Below are 16483 nucleotides of genomic sequence, written 5' to 3'. Positions count from 1 at the left end.
CCAGTCCTCACAGCATCAACAAGACCACGTCCTCCTCTCAGAACTCCCACACATAAGGCAGAGCCATAGTCCACAGGACGGTGTCCAAAGCCCCACCTACAGCACTGGGCACTGCGGCCAGAAGCTGCTGCTGCCTTGCTGGGGAGACACACGCCTGCCTCAGAGACCAGGCCCAGCAGACACTCCCACCCTCAGGCATCCCCTCTGGCTGAGGTCTCCGTGGCTGCCCTGCCTGTAATTGCAGCCCCCAGCCCAGTCCCCCCACCCACCTCTTACCGCTTCCCTTCCTTGCTTTCCTCGGCTGGCTGCGGCTGCGTGGCACTGTCTCTGCTACCTGTCTGCCTTATCCACTGTCTGGTCGCCCAGATGTGAGCCCCAGGGGCAGGGGCTGCAGTCCCCAAGGCCAGCTGTGGCCTCCCGCACCAGCTATTCAGCAATGTCTGATGCTGCCATGGATTTAGCAGAAGGATCAGGACCAAGTTAGACCTCAAGGCTCCAATTAAGTCTCTGGGCTTTTAAAAATACTGATCCCACCAGCCATCGGGGGAGGATGCAGCCTGGCCCCCCTGGGGGTCCTCTTCCTCTGCATGTCCCTCACATAGGGCAGCTCCCCAAGGTCCTTCTTCTGCTCTCTTCTCCCGGGATTCCAGCCATGTCTGGCCCCACTCTCTACCAGGCCCCATCTTCTCCACCAGGCCTGCGCCAGCAGCCTTCAGACTCAACACAACCGCCCCTCCTCCACTCTCACCCCCTCCACCCCTCACTCCCTGTCTGTCCCACGTTCACCAGCAAAGCATGCACCTGCCCACCAGCCCACTACCATGGCCTCCCTGCCCACCCCACAGCAGTGAAGAGTCTTGAGTCAGCCCGCACACCTCTGCCCCACACAGGCTTGCCGTGTCCTTCAGGACAAAAGCTAACATTCTCAGGGCAGCTCCTCAGGCCACAGGACCTGCCTGCATTCCCGCCCACCCTGTGCCTTCATCAGGCCCTCTACTGGGCTATGCCAGGCTCCCACCGCTGTGGGAATTAATAGGAACCTCTCTGGCTGTGGCCAGAGACTGATGGACTGAAAGAAATGGAGTCACAGCAGCAAGGGCCGTGCCAGACGCCCCTCCCAGACCCACCAGGCCTGCACCCTTCTCTGGATGTACGGCTTCCAGAAACGGAATCTGATAAGCCTGAACTGCAGCTGCAGGATTCTCAGATGTTGCTAACTCTCAGCGCACTGTTCAGCTCCAGGCTGCACTATGAGCACAACATCACGAGGGTCCCACAGAACTGCCGCCAATGCTGCAGTCTGCAGCTGAGGTAAGGCCATGAGGAAACAGGCCACATAAAAGAGAACAAGGTATGAAGCAGAAGGTCTGAGAACATGACAAGATGCGGCCTGATTTTCTCAGCCTAAGGGCCGGCTGAGGTGGCTCCCACCAGAGGCCCTGCCTCCTCTCCCCCGGATGCTGCTGAGTACTGGCTCAGGGTCAAGGCCCAGAACAGATGAAGGCCCAGAAGAGAACAGCTGGGGCACCAAGGAAGGAGGCGAGACAATTTCCTGCTTGCAGAGCAGGAGGAAGAAAACGTGCAGGAAGGGCAGCTCAAGGGGCTTCCAGGGAGTGTGTCCCGGACACCAAAATGGCGAGAAGACCACATCCTCTCTGGCACACTCAGGTATTCATGCGTTTGGTGCTTCAGGTCAAATCAGTAAGGAAGTAACCCCATGTAGCACCAATGCCACACCATACAGAGCTTGGGAAGAAGGCACTCAAACTACTGCCAAACAGCATTAAAAATAGAAGGAAACGGAATGGAAGGAGCACCAGTGGCCACAGTGAGGAAACCGTGGCCCTTATCTTAAGCGTGTGCCCCAGTTCCTGTCTAGGGCTGCTCAATGTCACACGGCATTAGCTGGATCATTCGGAACAGGAGCCAGCATCTGTGAGACTTGCGTGGCACCAAGTTACCTAGAGTCAATTCACCGCCACTGCTGCCCAGGCAGCAGTCCTCTGGCCTGCCCCATCCACTCTACACCCAGCAAATGATCATACTTACCTTAAGGCTTGTACAAGGTTGAGATCAGCAAACTCATGGAGTTCAACAAAAGCCTGAAGAACTTTAATATTAAATTCATCCCTGGGGAAAAAATAAGTAAGCTTCAAACCTAATGTACATTATCCCAATTATTTTAAAAGATATGGCTTATGAATAATGTGGCTAGGAACATTCAAAATGCACAAGTTTTTGCATGGCCATACTTTTCTAAAACATTTGTATTTTTTGCAGAGGCAGGGCTCGCTATATTACCCAGGCTGGTCTGGAACTCCTGGGCTCAAGCAGTCCTCCCACACCTCCCTCGGCCTCCCAATTACAGGCATGAGCCACCACACCCGGCCACATTTTTATTTTTATTGAGTAAATACCTAAGAGTGAAATTACTGGGTTCCATGTTAAAGTTTATGTTTTACATTTTGAGCAACTGCCAGACTGATTTCCAAAGCATCATTTTATATACTTTTTTTTTTTTTTTTGAGCCAGAATTTCACTCTTGCTGCCCAGACTGGAGTGCAATGGCATAATCTCGGCTCACCAAAATCTCTGCCTCCTGGATTCCAAGCGACTCTCCTGCCTCAGCCTCCTGAGTAGCTGGGATTACAGGTATGTGCCACCACACCTGGCTAACTTTTGTATTTTTAGTAGAGACAGGGTTTCTCCACATTGGTCAGGCTGGTCTCGAACTCCTGACTCAGGTGATCCACCCACCTCGGCCTCCCAAAGTGCTGGGATTACAGGCATGAGCCACCGCGCTAGGCCACGTGATTTTATATCTTATCAGCAATAAGGGTTTGACTCCCTGCAGCCTTGCTGGCATTTGTTACATGTCTTTTTCATTACAGCCAGCCTAATGGGTATGAAACGGTATCTCACTGTGGTTTCCATCTGCATCTCCTTGACGATCAATTGAGCATTTTTTTCCTGTGCTTATTTGCCACTTGTATATCTTCTTTGCAGAAATGTCTATTCAGATCCTTTGCCATTTGATAACTGAGTAATTTTTGTTATTTTTACTCTTATTTGGAAGAGTTATTTATATAATCTAGATGTAAGTCCCTCAGCAGATTATAAGGACTGATTATCAGCCCTGAGGACTTATATCTAGATTATATAAAGACAAATATATGAAGATATTCACCAGTCATACTGATGTATTTGTATTTTTTGTAGAGGCAGGGCTCACTGTGTTACCCAGGATGGCCTGTGGGTTGTCTTTTTACGTTTTTTTTTTTTTTTTATAAGACTAGTCAAGTGAAGCAGTGGGAGTGGGCAAGAAACTAAGGAATCTATATCTGGTGATGAACTGTAAACACCACCATGCGTGGCCAGCCTTCACTTTCTCGATGTCTTCTGAAGCACAATATTCTGATGAAGTAGAGTCTACCTACCTTCTTCTTTTGTTATTTGTGCTTTTGGTGTCACATTTAAGAAATCCTAGCCTAATTTGAGATCACAGAGATTTGCCCCATGTTTTTCTTCTAAGTGTTTTATCAGTTTTACTTCTTACATTTAGGTCTTTGATCCATTTTAACTTTTGTATCAGTAAGGTGTCCAATGTCATTCTTTTGCATGTGCATTTCCAGTTATCCCAGTACCATTTGTTGAAAAAGCTCTTCTTTCCCCTACTGAAACTGTCTTGGTACCTGGTTGAAAAATTATTTGACACTAACGTGAGGGTTTATTTCTGGATTCTCAATGCTATTCCATCATTTATATATGTGTATCCTTACGCCAGTCGTACAACGTCTTGATTATACACTTTAGTCTTTTCTCTGTCACCCAAGCTAGAGTGCAACAACATGATTTTGACTCACTGCAACCTCTGCCTCCTGGGTTCAAGTGATTCTCCTGCCTCAGCCTCCCGAGTGGCTGGGATTACAGGCACCTGCCATCATGCCTGGCTAATCTTTGTATTTTTGTAAAGATGAGGTTTCACCATGCTGGCCAGGCTGGTCTTGAACTCCTGACCTCAGGTGATCTGCCCGCCTCAGCCTCCCAAAGTGCTGGGATTATAGGCATGAGCCACCACGCCTGGCCACTTTATTTTGTGATCAGGAAATAAACGTGAGTTCTGCAACTTTGTTCTTTTTTAAGACTGCTGTGGTTATTTTGGGTCCCTTGAATTTTCCATAGTAATTTTAGGAGTGCAGCTTCTGCAAAGAAGTCAGCTAGGATTTCAATAAGAAGTACAATAAATCTGTAAATCAATGTTGGAATATTGGCATCTTAGCAATAGTAAGCCCTCCAATCCATGAACATGGATGCTTTTCCATTTAGGTCTTCTCATTCTTTTTCAACAATGCTTGGTGGTTTTTAGAGTAAAAATGTTGCTTTTTTGTGAAATTTATCCTAAGTATATTATTCCGTCTAATGCTATTATAAATGGAGCTGTTTTCAGTTTACTCATTGCTATTGTATAGAAATACAATTGAGTAGCCGGGCGCGGTGGCTGAAGCCTGTAATCCCAGTACTTTGGGAGACTGAGACGGGCGGATCACAAGGTCAGGAGATCGAGACCATCCTGGCTAACACGGTGAAACCTCACCTCTACTAAAAATACAAAAAACTAGCCAGGCGAGGTGGTGGGCACCTATAGTCCCAGCTGCTCAGGAGGCTGAGGCAGGAGAATGGCGTGTACCTGGGAGGCGGAGATTGCAGTGAGCTGAGATCCGGCCACTGCACTCCAGCCTGGGTGACAGAGCGAGACTCCGTCTCAAAAAAAAAGAAATACAATTGAGTTTTTTTGTTGTTGTTTGTTTGTTTGGCCAGAGTCTCACTTTGTCAGCCGGGCCAGAGCACAGTGGCACAATCTCGGCTCACTGCAAGCTCCGCCTCCCAGGTTCACGTCATTCTCCTGCCTCAACCTCCAGAGTAGCTGGGACTCTAAGTGCCCGCCACCATGCCTGACTAACTTTTTGTGTTTTTAGTAGAGATGAAGTTTCACCATGTTAGCCAGGATGGTCTCGATCTCCTGACCTTGTGATCCGCCTGCCTCAGCCTCCCAAAGTGCTGGGATTACAGGCGTGAGCCACCACGCCTGGCCAATTGAGTTTTATATATTAATTGTATATCATGCAACCTTACTGAATGTATTACTTCTAATAGTTTTTAATTATTCCTTAAGATTTTCTATATACATGATTGCATCATCTGCAAATAGAATTTAATTTCTTCCTTTCCAATTTGGATGTCTTTATTTTCTTGTCTAACCGCCCTGGCAAGACGTGCCAGCACTGGGCTGAACAGCAGTGCTGAGAGCAGACATCCTTGTCTTGTTCTTGATCTTAGGGAGAAAGCAGTCACTCTTTCATTAAGTTGTGGGGTTTTTTATAGGTACCCTCCATCATGTTGAACAAGTTCCCTGCCTGTCTTAGCTTTCTAAGTGTTTTTATTGTGAAGGAGTTTTGAGTTCTGTCAAATGCTTTTCCTATATTTGTTGAGAAGATCATGTGGGTTTTGTCCTTTATTTGAATGATACGGTATATGACTTTAATTGACTTATATGTTGAACTAACCTTGCATTCATGGGGTAAGTCCCCTTGGTACAGAATCTACATATTGCTGACTAGAGATTACAGTCATATGGTCTGCCATTTTCTAGCAGTGTCTTTGGTTGGGTACCAGGTAGTGCTGGCCTCAGAGAATGAGTTTTCCACTTTCCACTTTCAATCAAGTATTTTTTTAAATAAAAGCTACAAACTGAAACCTCCCGACTTTAGGAACTATTGGGCTTTTGTTTAAAAATACTTTCTTCTGGTGTTTGACAAAAGTCTGTTTTGGCATACTCAGGGCATGTGCTGCCTCAGCATTCCTGCCCTAACCTCTGCGAAGCCAGTAGCGGTCAGAAAGTAAATCTGTCCTGCTGCTTTCCATGAAAAAAAATCACCTTCCACCTTTATTCACTCTGCAAGTAACACGAGAAAGAAAACCACTGAGAAACCTGGCGTATTTCTGGGTAAAACAGAAGACGATTAAGATGCTTTCCAACCTAAGGAGAAAGGGGCAGCCATATTGTCAGTTCTGTCATGGTTCCCTGAGAAACAGGATTCCAGAGGAGTCCCAGGATCCCAGAATACTCTAAGGCCTCTCTCCTCCCACGGACACGAGAGAAGAACTGATTGCACTGGGCCCACCTGGTATTGAGATGGGCACGTGGATGCCCACAGCCCGTGGCTATATCATGCCTTTAGGCTGTGACGGCCCCGAAAGTGGAGTGTGACCTAGGTCAAGCTGCAGGGCTGAGTGGCCCCAGGTAGGGCTGTGCATCCTCCTCGAACTCACCTTTCACCCAGGTAGTCCCCAATGACGGTCTTATTTAGGCCTTCTCCTTTATAAAGGAACTGGGCGACGTCTTCTGGGGAACTCTGTAGCAGGTCATTTTCTATTAGAAACTGAATTCCCTGAAGAACATTAGAAAGGAAGCACCGGTTAGGAGTGTCACTCAAACTCATTTTTCAAAGACAGAAATACACTTAGTGTCATGATTTTACTGGTATGGACACGGCAAAAATAATACCAGAGACACCCATACAACTGCACAATCTGATTTTCCCAACTCCATACTACATTTTGTCCATCAAAGAAACGCACATTCATTCCTTCTGGCAGTTAAACAAGTTAAAAGACAAACAAATGGGTTATTGAACAAACCATTACAGGTGGTTATTAGAAATTATAAAGGCAAGAGTAGCAATAATATTAGATTTTCCAAGCTTAGGAAGATGGTTTATTCTGTGTCTGCGAGGGACACTTTGTGGGTGGTGGCCACTGCCAGTCGGCCAACCTGGCCCCAGTCCCCAGGGAGGCAGTGAGCGGATGGTGCCAGTCCCCACTCCCTGCCACCCCCTTCACTACAGAGGCAGTTTCTTGGCTGCCTTTAGCACTAGAAATGACCTGTGACCAGATCTGGCCAGACAGAAAGACAAGCCTGGAGAGAAAGTTTTTGATTTCCTGGTAAAAAGGGGCCCATGAGCCAGTACTGCTCTTCCTCCTCCTTTCTGCCTTGAACACGGATGTGATGACCAGAGCCACAGTGGCCATCTCACATGGGAAACCCTGAGATGGGCTCAGAGACCACCTTCTTGTCACTTGGGAGCCACCCATTGCTACGCAGCTGCGTGAGAAGATAAACCTCCACTGTGTAAGATACATTTTGTTGGATTTTCTGTTACCTGATACCAAAAACATATTAACTGACACGCTGTGCCACCAAGCTTGTCCAGTCAAAGCTTATGCCCACTCTGAGGGCTGCAGCACAGCTGACAATCTCAAGGGCAATGGGCGCCCCTGGCCTGAATCAGCTGAGCACTGTCTCATGAGAAGTCCCAGGAACCTATAAGAGAAATTTTTACCTCTAACATAGCTTTGCAGCCAGTTTCAAAATATGTGTTGGCAAGGTTGGTAAGGGAATAGGGAATTCAGAAATCAATTTGCCAGGAGGCCATTTCTACAAATTCAGAGAGGCTCTATCCAGCTAAGACTGTCAGTACCCAACACCAGGGCTGCCTCATACCCTCACAGTCCATCCAGAAGATTTTCTATTTCTTTTACACACACGAACGTCCACAGCAGCCTTATTTCCAAAAACTGAAAACAATCAGTAAGAGAACCAATCAATACATTCTGGCATAATCACACGATGGAAGACTCTACAGCCATGAAATGGAATGAACACTCACAAGAACGAATCTCACAGACATGATGTGGAGCAAAAGACGACACGGAAGAGGATTTCAATTCCATTCATAGAAGGTTTGAAAAAGGCAAAACTCACTTATGGTGATTAAGGACTGGCTACCTTGGGGAGTGAATTCCCTAAGATGAGGCACCAGCAAGGTGCCCTGTAATATTCTACAACTGTGGCTTGTTCTGGGTTGCAGTTATGTGAGTATATTAATTTATAAAGATCCTTCAAGCTGTACATTTAGAATTTGTGTACCATGATTTGTTATTCTCCAAAAAAATTAGCGAGTCTAACAATCCTAAATCAATTTTCATATGTATCTGGTAGGAGTTTAAGTGGGTACACCCACAGGGGCACCATCTAAATTACAAGACACACACACACACACACACACACACACAGTAGCAACACAGGTCTGGTCCTTCGAGAGGCCTAATGTAGCCCAAGTTCCCTGAAAACAGAGCCTGGGGCAGGAGACAGTACTAGGGCTTTGCTATTGGCTCTAAGTGAGGAAAACAAGTGAGGCAGGTGGAGAAGCCAGGTGAGGCCATCAGCTGCAGGTGGGAGGGACGCGGGACACCCTCAGGGATCACTAGTTGTCCTGTCATCTCTGGGGATGCAAGGCTGGGGGCCTGACCTTGCATGGTGAAGGCCCCTGCCACTGTCAGCTGAAGCCCAGGGAACTGAATGGGCCTGGGCATGAGGCTTCCATTAATTCCTCTGGAAGCTCAAGACCTGCCCTAAAATTCAGAACATACAAAAAACTAGGACATTTCTTGGAGAATGCTATTTGGGAGGTGACAAAGAGACAAGCAGAGGAGGAGGACACAGAGCTCTGCGTCCAATCACACTTGTCCTATGAGACAGAGAGAAGGTGCAGAGAAGGCCACAAGACAATGGAGGCCGAGACCACAGTGAGGTGCCCCCAGCTGCGGAGAGCAGGAGGGCGGCAGCCGCCAGGAGCGAGGCGGGAAGGGATTCTCCCTCAGAGTCTAAGCAGCAATCCTGCCCACACCCTGGATCTTGGACTTCTGGCCGCCTGAACTGAGCAAGAATAGATTTCTCTGGTTTTAAACCACCCTGTTTGTGGTCATTTGTCATGGCAGCCCTAGAACACTAATACACTAGGTAAATACTCATAGAAGAAAGTGAATGTTCTCACATTATTGGAAATTTTTAATATTTTAGAATACCATTTAGAAAATCAAACAGCAGAAATGGGGGCAGGGGAACCATGTGACCCACTACACCTAACTATCTTTTTTTGTTTCTCTTCTAGGTGCGGGTCTCAATCTGAAGCTGGATTTTACTTATTTAAATTAATATCCAAGTGTCTGTCTTGTCATTAATTTAGCCCAATCAAATCTACAGTGAGCACTGATTGGTTAGCACTTCCTCCTGACCCCTTATTTGGTGCTTTCTATTTCACATGCCTTTCCAGCCTTGTGTTGAATTGATCAAACTTTCTTTGACGTTTGTTAATAATTTTAAAATCCTATTTCTCTTTAGTGATTACTCTTAAAATTTTGACAAGTATTTAAACTTATTTTTATCTATCAACATCTAGAAAACCTTAGCTGTTACTTCCCTCCTTCCTTTCCCCCTTGCTACTTATATACTGACATCAATTGGACTAAATTTCTCACTTTGACGTAAAAAGTTTTGCTTGTTTCTTTCCTTTTTGATCCTGTGTAATCGTTTCTTGTTGTGAGGTGTCACACTCCAATTACACAATTCCTAGAGATCAGAGAAGCCCTTGTGTGTCTGAACATGTCTTTCCTCACCTTCTCTCGTGAGTGACAGGACAGACAGAATTCGGGGTTTTAAATCATGTTTCCTCAGGCCTTGGAAGGCACTGCCTTCCCTCCTGTCTTTGATCCAGTGTCCCTGATAAGCTTGCTGTGCTCCTCGTTTCTTCTTAGGTAATCTGATCTTTCCCTCCTGGAAAATTAAATGAATTTCTCTATCCACGAGTTTTACAACATTTCACTTGACACATCTAAGTGTGTAAGTCTTTTCAATTTTCATCCTGCTTGGCATTTGGTGGGGCCTTTGAATCTAAGGATTTTTCTTAGTTCTAAAATATCCCAAGATTTCTTTGAAATATTTCCTCTCCTCCATTTTCCATTCTCTCCTTCTGAGACTTCTGTTAGATGAAATTTGGGCTGCTGGACCCACCTCGCATGTTTTCTTGTAGTTCTCTGCAAAACTGAATAAAGAAATTCTTAAACTCTCTTCTAGCACACATCCACTCTTCAGCCACGTCTTCTCCATATGCTCAAGTGACGACGTGACAGACACTCCTAGTTTTCATTTCCAAGGTTCTTTTTCACAATCCCCCATTTTTGTATCATGGATAAGAAACATCCTATCATATCTTTTTGATGATATTTATTATATAGACAAATATTTGACGATAAAAAGTTGCCTTTTTTTTTTTTTTTTTGCTGCTTCTTTTGTTTTATTTATTTATTTTTGAGACAGAGTTTTGCCCTTATCGCCCAGGGAGGAGTGCATTAGCACAATCTAGGTTCATTGCAACCTCCACCTCCCAGGTTCAAGTGATCTCCTGCCTTAGGCTCCCAAGTAGCTGAGATTACAGGTGCCTGCCACCATACCCAGCTAATTTTTTTTTCTATTTTTAGTAGAGACGGGGTTTCACCATGTTGGCCAAGCTGGTCTCAAACTTCTGACCTCAGGCAATCCACCCACCTCGGCCTCCCAAAGTGCTGGGATTACAGGCGTGAGCCACCACCCTCAGCCTCCTGCTTCTTTTTTAAGAGACGGGGTCTCATTCTGTTGCCCAGGCTAGAGTGCAGTGGTGTAATCGCAGCTCACTGAAGCCTCAAACTCCTGGGCTCAAGCGATCCTTCTGCCTTAGCCTCCCAGTAGTTGGACTACAAGCACATGCCACCATACCTGGCTTGATAAAGGATTTAAAAGACAAAGTCTTACTGTCACCCAGGCTAGAATGCAGTGGTGCAAACACAGTTCACTGTAGCCTCAAACTCCCGCGCTCAAGTGATCCTCCCACCTTAGCCTCTCGAGTAGCTGGGATTACAAGTGCATACCACCATGCCTGGCTGATTTAAAAAAAAAAAAAAAAAAAGAGTTTGTAGAGATGAGGGTCTCGCTATCTTAGGCTAGTTTTGAACTACTGAGCTCAAGCGATCCTCACGCCTAGGCCTTCCAAGACGTCAGGATTACAGGCATGAGCCGCCCTCCCCGCCTCTACTGTTTCTATTAAGTCTGTTTCCTCCAGTCTTAGTTCTTCTGTTTGTAGGGTTTTGTATCTCTTTCATGGTGCTGGTTTCCTCAAATGCTTAGTGGTGCTTGGTGGGTGTTCGTCTTTGTATTGAAGGGTCACTGCTGGCCTAACAGAATGCTACCTGCGTCTGGTTTTTGCTGCAGCTGCCTCCAGTGATCTGGCAGAGGAGCAGGTCAGGCAGCCAACGGCTGGTCTCTGAGAGTGGGTATTTCTCCTTCTTGGTGCTGCCACCCACCAAGGACGCTGCTTGTTTTCATGGACTAAGTGTTCCCTCTTGCTTTTCCCACCTGGAGACACAATCACTGCTAGGCACAGGTCAGGAAAGGGTGACCAGTCTCGAGGTCCCTCCCACGGTCCTGTTCCCTGAATGTACCTCCTCTGCGCTCGGGGAACTCTGGAGCTGCTCTTGCTGCCCCCGGCAGTCCTTTCTTGTGTGTTCTGTGGGCACTGTTTCCTTCTTCAGTTGATCCCATTTATCTTCCTCCAGGGATTCCTCAATTTCTAGTCCCTGCTTGTCATATGATTTATATATTTTATTTAAGGCATTTCTAGGAAATCAGGAATAAAAGAGAGAGGCTGCAGAGTGTTTTCAGCTTCTGTGATCTAATCAAACCTTCCCTCTTACTCATTTATGAACTCAAGTGCTACTTCTACAAATAATGCACCTGAACAAACCAAAGCTCCCTGTTTAAAGTGTCATCACTCTGAGACGTAGAAAACGCCATCCTAGCCGGAAGGAATGTACTTACTCTGACAATTACTCTTCATGTTTCACAACGTTACAGGTTTAATAGGGGCGTGGGGAGGTAGATGTAATTCTGAGTTGTGTCTGAAGCATGTAACATCATCCATCGCAGCTGTGAACGAAATGTCTGTGTCCCCCGACAATTTGTATGTTGAAGCCCAAACCCCCAATGTGATGGTATCTGGAGATGGGGTCTTTTGGAGGTAATCAGTGTTACATGAGGTCCTGGTGGGGGCCCTGGTCTGATGGTATTTGTGCCCTTATAAGAACAGCACCCTAGAGTCAGCAAGTTCTCCTTACTACCCAGCATGTGAGGATATAGCAAGAAGGTGGCTACCAGCAGGCCAAGAAGAGAGCCCTCACCAGATGCCAATCATGCTGGCACCCTCATCTTGGACTTCCAGCCTCTAGAACTGTAAGAAAATACATTTCCACTGTTTAAGCACCCCCTCTATGGTATTGCATTAGGAAGGCTCAAGTAGACTTAAGACAAGTGCTATATCCAAGTCTACAAAACCAAGGAACTTTGATAATTTTTCCCAGCAAAAGGCTACATGAAGACTAAACGTGCCATCTGCTTTTATCAAGCAGCATAATTATAGATAAGTACAACCAGTAATCAAGATTCTTAAAATCTTGTAGGTGAAAAGGAACAAAAATTGAAGCTGGTGAGCAATCTGCCACAGCCCAGGCAAAGGTTATGCCTAGTGTTCCATTATTGGAACACAAAGCATGTGGGGTTGTTTACATCCTACTACTCAAGGTCATTGCCAAGGTCTGACTGCAAAAATTCAAAAACCAGCAACCTTAGGCATAATAAATGGGTTAAACGCCAACTTCCCTGGCCGTGGTGAGCCAGTGCCACAGGGATGACCACTTAGGGCCACCTAGAAACCAACCCCAGGGACTTCCACCCAGTGCAGCAGACGGCAGCAGTGACAGGCTGCCTTGGAGTCAGGTTTCCTCCTCAGGACAGCGGTGAATTCTTTAGCTGTTCTGTGCCTCATTCTCCCCAACTGTGAAAGAGGAATTAAGACGGACCCTCCCTACCTCATAAGGTTACTATAGGAATCTAAGTGTATGAATTAAAAGTGCTTCCTCATCATGGTTCTTGACAAACGGTTAAGTTCTCAATGTTGGCCCTTACTAGAAATCTGACATGGCTGGGCGCGGTGGCTCAAGCCTGTAATTCCAGCACTTTGGGAGGCCGAGAAGGATGGATCATGAGGTCAGGAGATTGAGACCATCCTGGCTAACACCGTGAAACCCCATCTCTACTAAAAATACAAAAAATTAGCCGGGCGTGGTGGCAGGCGCCTGTAGTCCCAGCTACTTGGGAGGCTGAGGCAGGAGAATGGCGTGAACCCGGGAGGTGGAGCTTGCTATGAGCCAAGATCGCGCCACTGCACTCCAGCCTGGGCAACAGAGCGAGACTTCATCTTAAAAAAAAAAAAAAAAAAAAAAAATCTGACACACGGTACATATAAAACAGGAAGACAGGAAGAGCCTAACAGAGAGGGCTTCACAGGCATGAAGACAAGTTTACACTCATGAAGCTGAACCCTGATGCACAGTGGTGGCATCACTTTGTTTATTTATTTTGAGAGAGTCTCTCACTCTTGTCGCCCAGGCTGGAGTGCAGTGACACAATCTCAGCTCACTGCAACTCGCCTCCCAGGTTCAAGTGATTCTCACGCCTCAGCCTCCCGAGTAGCTGGGACTACAGGCACCCGCCACCATGCCCGGTTAATTTTGTATTTTTAGTAGAGACAGGGTTTCACCATGTTGGCCACGCTGGTCTCAAACTCCTGACCGCAGATGATCCGCCCAGCTGGGCCTCCTAAAGTGCCGGGATTGTATGCGTGAGCCAGCACGCCAGGCCTCAGCAGCATCCCTTTACAAAGTAAGTATCTATCTGTATGTCTTTCATGAGATGAGCATTTGCCCATGAACTTACTGGAGTGCTGCCCTGTGCTGCACCACCTGGGTCCCCTTAAAACATAAGGTCCAGTTTTGAGAACATCCACTTTCGTAAAGAATCCTGAGATGCTTCCAATGCTTATTAAATCTGCTGATAAATCTAACTCCACAGTCCCAACTCCTTAAAGAAAAGCTATTACCCAAAATATCAAATCATTTCCAAATTCACAAAATTGACAATTTTCATTCCATCGTGGAGATGACTGATGCCCCACAAGCAAAGAATGAGAAAGCAACAGGGCAGTTTTCACAGTGGCCAGAGTGTATATGCGCTAAACAAAACCCTCCTCTGGCTGCAGATGTGTGCGGCCTTAAGAAAATCCAGACATGGCCGGGCGCAATGGCTCATGCCTGTAATCCCAGCACTTTTGGAGGCCGAGATGGGCGGATCACCTGAGGTCAGGAGTTCGAGACCAGCCTGACCAATGTGGTGAAACTCGGACATGCCGTTCCTCTCCCAAACCCTGAAGACTCAGGTCTACCCTTCTTTCTCAAAACCAAAATGTCCACCAAAAATCTTCACAGATGCTGCCAAATCCTTTAGCTCAGTCTCAGAAACAAGCAGCTACATGTTTCAGGTTTCACTGTTTTCGGGTATTTCCCTAGAAAATCCAACTTGAGGAAAGAAGAAGATGCTGGTTTAAATGTGGAGGATCCCTTGTTTTTTTCACAGATACCTGCTTTTTAAGGTGAATGGAGAAATAACGTCCCCTTACGTGAACCACTTAACCCACCCAGATTATAAAGTCCACAACCTCTGGACACCCGGGTTCCACTCCCACCGCTGCTCCTTCCTAATCACGTGGTTCCCTGGCTGTAGGGCCCGGCTCAAGTGGGAAGACAGACGGGAATATGAGCCTCGACAGCAAGGGCACTGCCTGGAGTCAAGCCCGGCCTGCCCTGAGTTGTCCGAGCTGGGCCTGTGAGGCTGCTTCCTCACCCAGAAGCTCACTCGGCAAGAAAGGCCTTTCCGCCCAGGGTACCAGCCCTACAAGGCACTTCTGCCTCACCCCACTCGTGAACAGCCCCTTTTTGATCGAAATGTGCCTTCAACTCCCCGTCTTTTATGAGGTGATAGGACGGACTGCCTCTGACCTCTGTCCAAAAGGGACACGGCAGTTCAAATCAATGGATGAGTCCATCTCCTGCAGGCCAGAAAAGGGAGAGCATTCTCTTACCTTTTTGGGATCCATGTTGAATTTCTTTCTTCCCATGGCTATCTGTTTGTTCCTCTGAGTTGTTTTGCTGTTGGTGTGGAATAATTTAAAAATCACTCATGCTGTTTTCACGGTGCAGCCGAGTCACGGCCCTCCAGTGCACTTTCCCCCGCAACAACGGACTCAAGGAAGGGAGGCACAGGCCCACACGGAGGGGCCTCCAGCCTCCACAGTGGCGGAGGGGTGGTGTGGCTGCCATTGCTCTTCACATTTGATAACTTGAGACACTTCAGAAAAAGCTAATGATGCAAACCAGTGATTTTAATAAAGCACAGCTCCTTATGACGCAGGCAGGTAATTTCTGTGCGGGTCAACGCTGAAGTGCCTGTGCTTATGCCTGAACCTATAAAGGTAGGCAATGACTTACAGAGGAGGCGATGAGAAGTAACATCCAGGGAAATACCCCAGGACCCCTCCACGAGGAGTGAGGGGAGAGGAGAGGAATTAACAACTCCACAGGCTCCCCCCATCCCAACCACTCTCACCCCACTTTCTACAAGTTTGACTAGAAGATGGAGGTAGAAAGATAACGAGTAAATAGCTTGAAGGTGTGGCCACAAGTTGTTACCTCTCCTCTACGGAAGTTAGATTGTCGATCTCTGTCATCACTTCTGCAATTTCATATTTCAGCCTCTGTCAAAAAAGAAGAATTTTGAGGTGAGGAGTGGGTCTTAACCTTCCTCCGCTGAGACGGAAATTTTAGTCCTCTTGTGACAAGCTTCCCTGAGGTCTCATTTGAGCATCGCAGGGATGGAAAAAACCAATACTATTATCAGTACAGCTAGAGTTTCACAGTCAAAGCCACCACAACTTAGGAGAAAACAAAATTATTTGCTCACTTTTCATCAGATACCAGATTCAGAGGGATCACTATGCAGATCCTAGGGTATCCGTATATAAAATCAGGCAGGGACATTGCGGGGGAATATCACAGCTGTGAAAAGATAAAACCAAACCAGGAGTGGTGGCTCAGGCCTGTAATCCCAGCATTTGGGGAAGATGAAGCAGAGGGATCACTCGAGACCAGGGGTTTGAGAACAGCCTGGGCAATGTAGCAAGGCCCCATTGCTACAAAAAAGAAGAACAGAAAAAGTAGCTGAGTGTGGTGGTACACACCTCTAGTCCTAGCTACTAGAGAGGCTGAGGAGGGAGGACTGCATGAACCCAGGAGTTTGAAGCTACAGTGAGCCATGATCACACCATTGTACTCCAGTCTGGGTGACAGAGCAAGACTTTGTCTCTTAAAAAAAAAAAAAAAAGATAAAACCAGCAGAAGGAAAGCCGTGAGTCCTTAGTTCGCTTAACTGCACTATTCAGCCCTTCCACGCACACAGTCACCTGCCTCCTCCTTCAAGACTGCCTTTGTCCTGGGGAGAAGCTGAGGCTTGAGTGTGTTTAGATCGGGGGTCTCAGGCTGAAGCTCAGGTGTGTTTAGGTCGGTGGTCTCAGGATCACTTCTATCACCCTGAATGAGATGAAGCACCATGGACAGAGCCCAGGGGGTGAACAGAACTGACTCAGGGCGCTCAGAGAAGCCAGAG

The 16483-nt window shown here is 46.8% G+C and overlaps 1 protein-coding gene across 1 annotated transcript in view; it reads right to left on the bottom strand.

The window, feature by feature from the left end:
- The window catches only part of CYTH3 (cytohesin 3), a 112745-nt gene that overhangs the window by 9940 nt on the left and 86322 nt on the right, over positions 1-16483 (bottom strand). Inside the window, exons 3-6 of the mRNA XM_023197759.2 lie at positions 15511-15575; positions 14904-14970; positions 6331-6449; positions 2050-2130 (exon numbers count right to left, since the gene is read on the bottom strand). Coding sequence (XP_023053527.1) covers positions 2050-2130; positions 6331-6449; positions 14904-14970; positions 15511-15575 — 332 coding nt within the window. The remainder of the gene's footprint in view (positions 1-2049; positions 2131-6330; positions 6450-14903; positions 14971-15510; positions 15576-16483) is intronic.

The sequence above is a fragment of the Piliocolobus tephrosceles genome, chromosome 8 (assembly GCF_002776525.5).
Source record: "Piliocolobus tephrosceles isolate RC106 chromosome 8, ASM277652v3, whole genome shotgun sequence".
In the NCBI taxonomy this organism is placed as follows: Eukaryota; Metazoa; Chordata; class Mammalia; order Primates; family Cercopithecidae; genus Piliocolobus; species Piliocolobus tephrosceles.
Note: the sequence above shows the minus strand (reverse complement) of the source record. Positions and strands in the feature narration are given on the sequence as shown.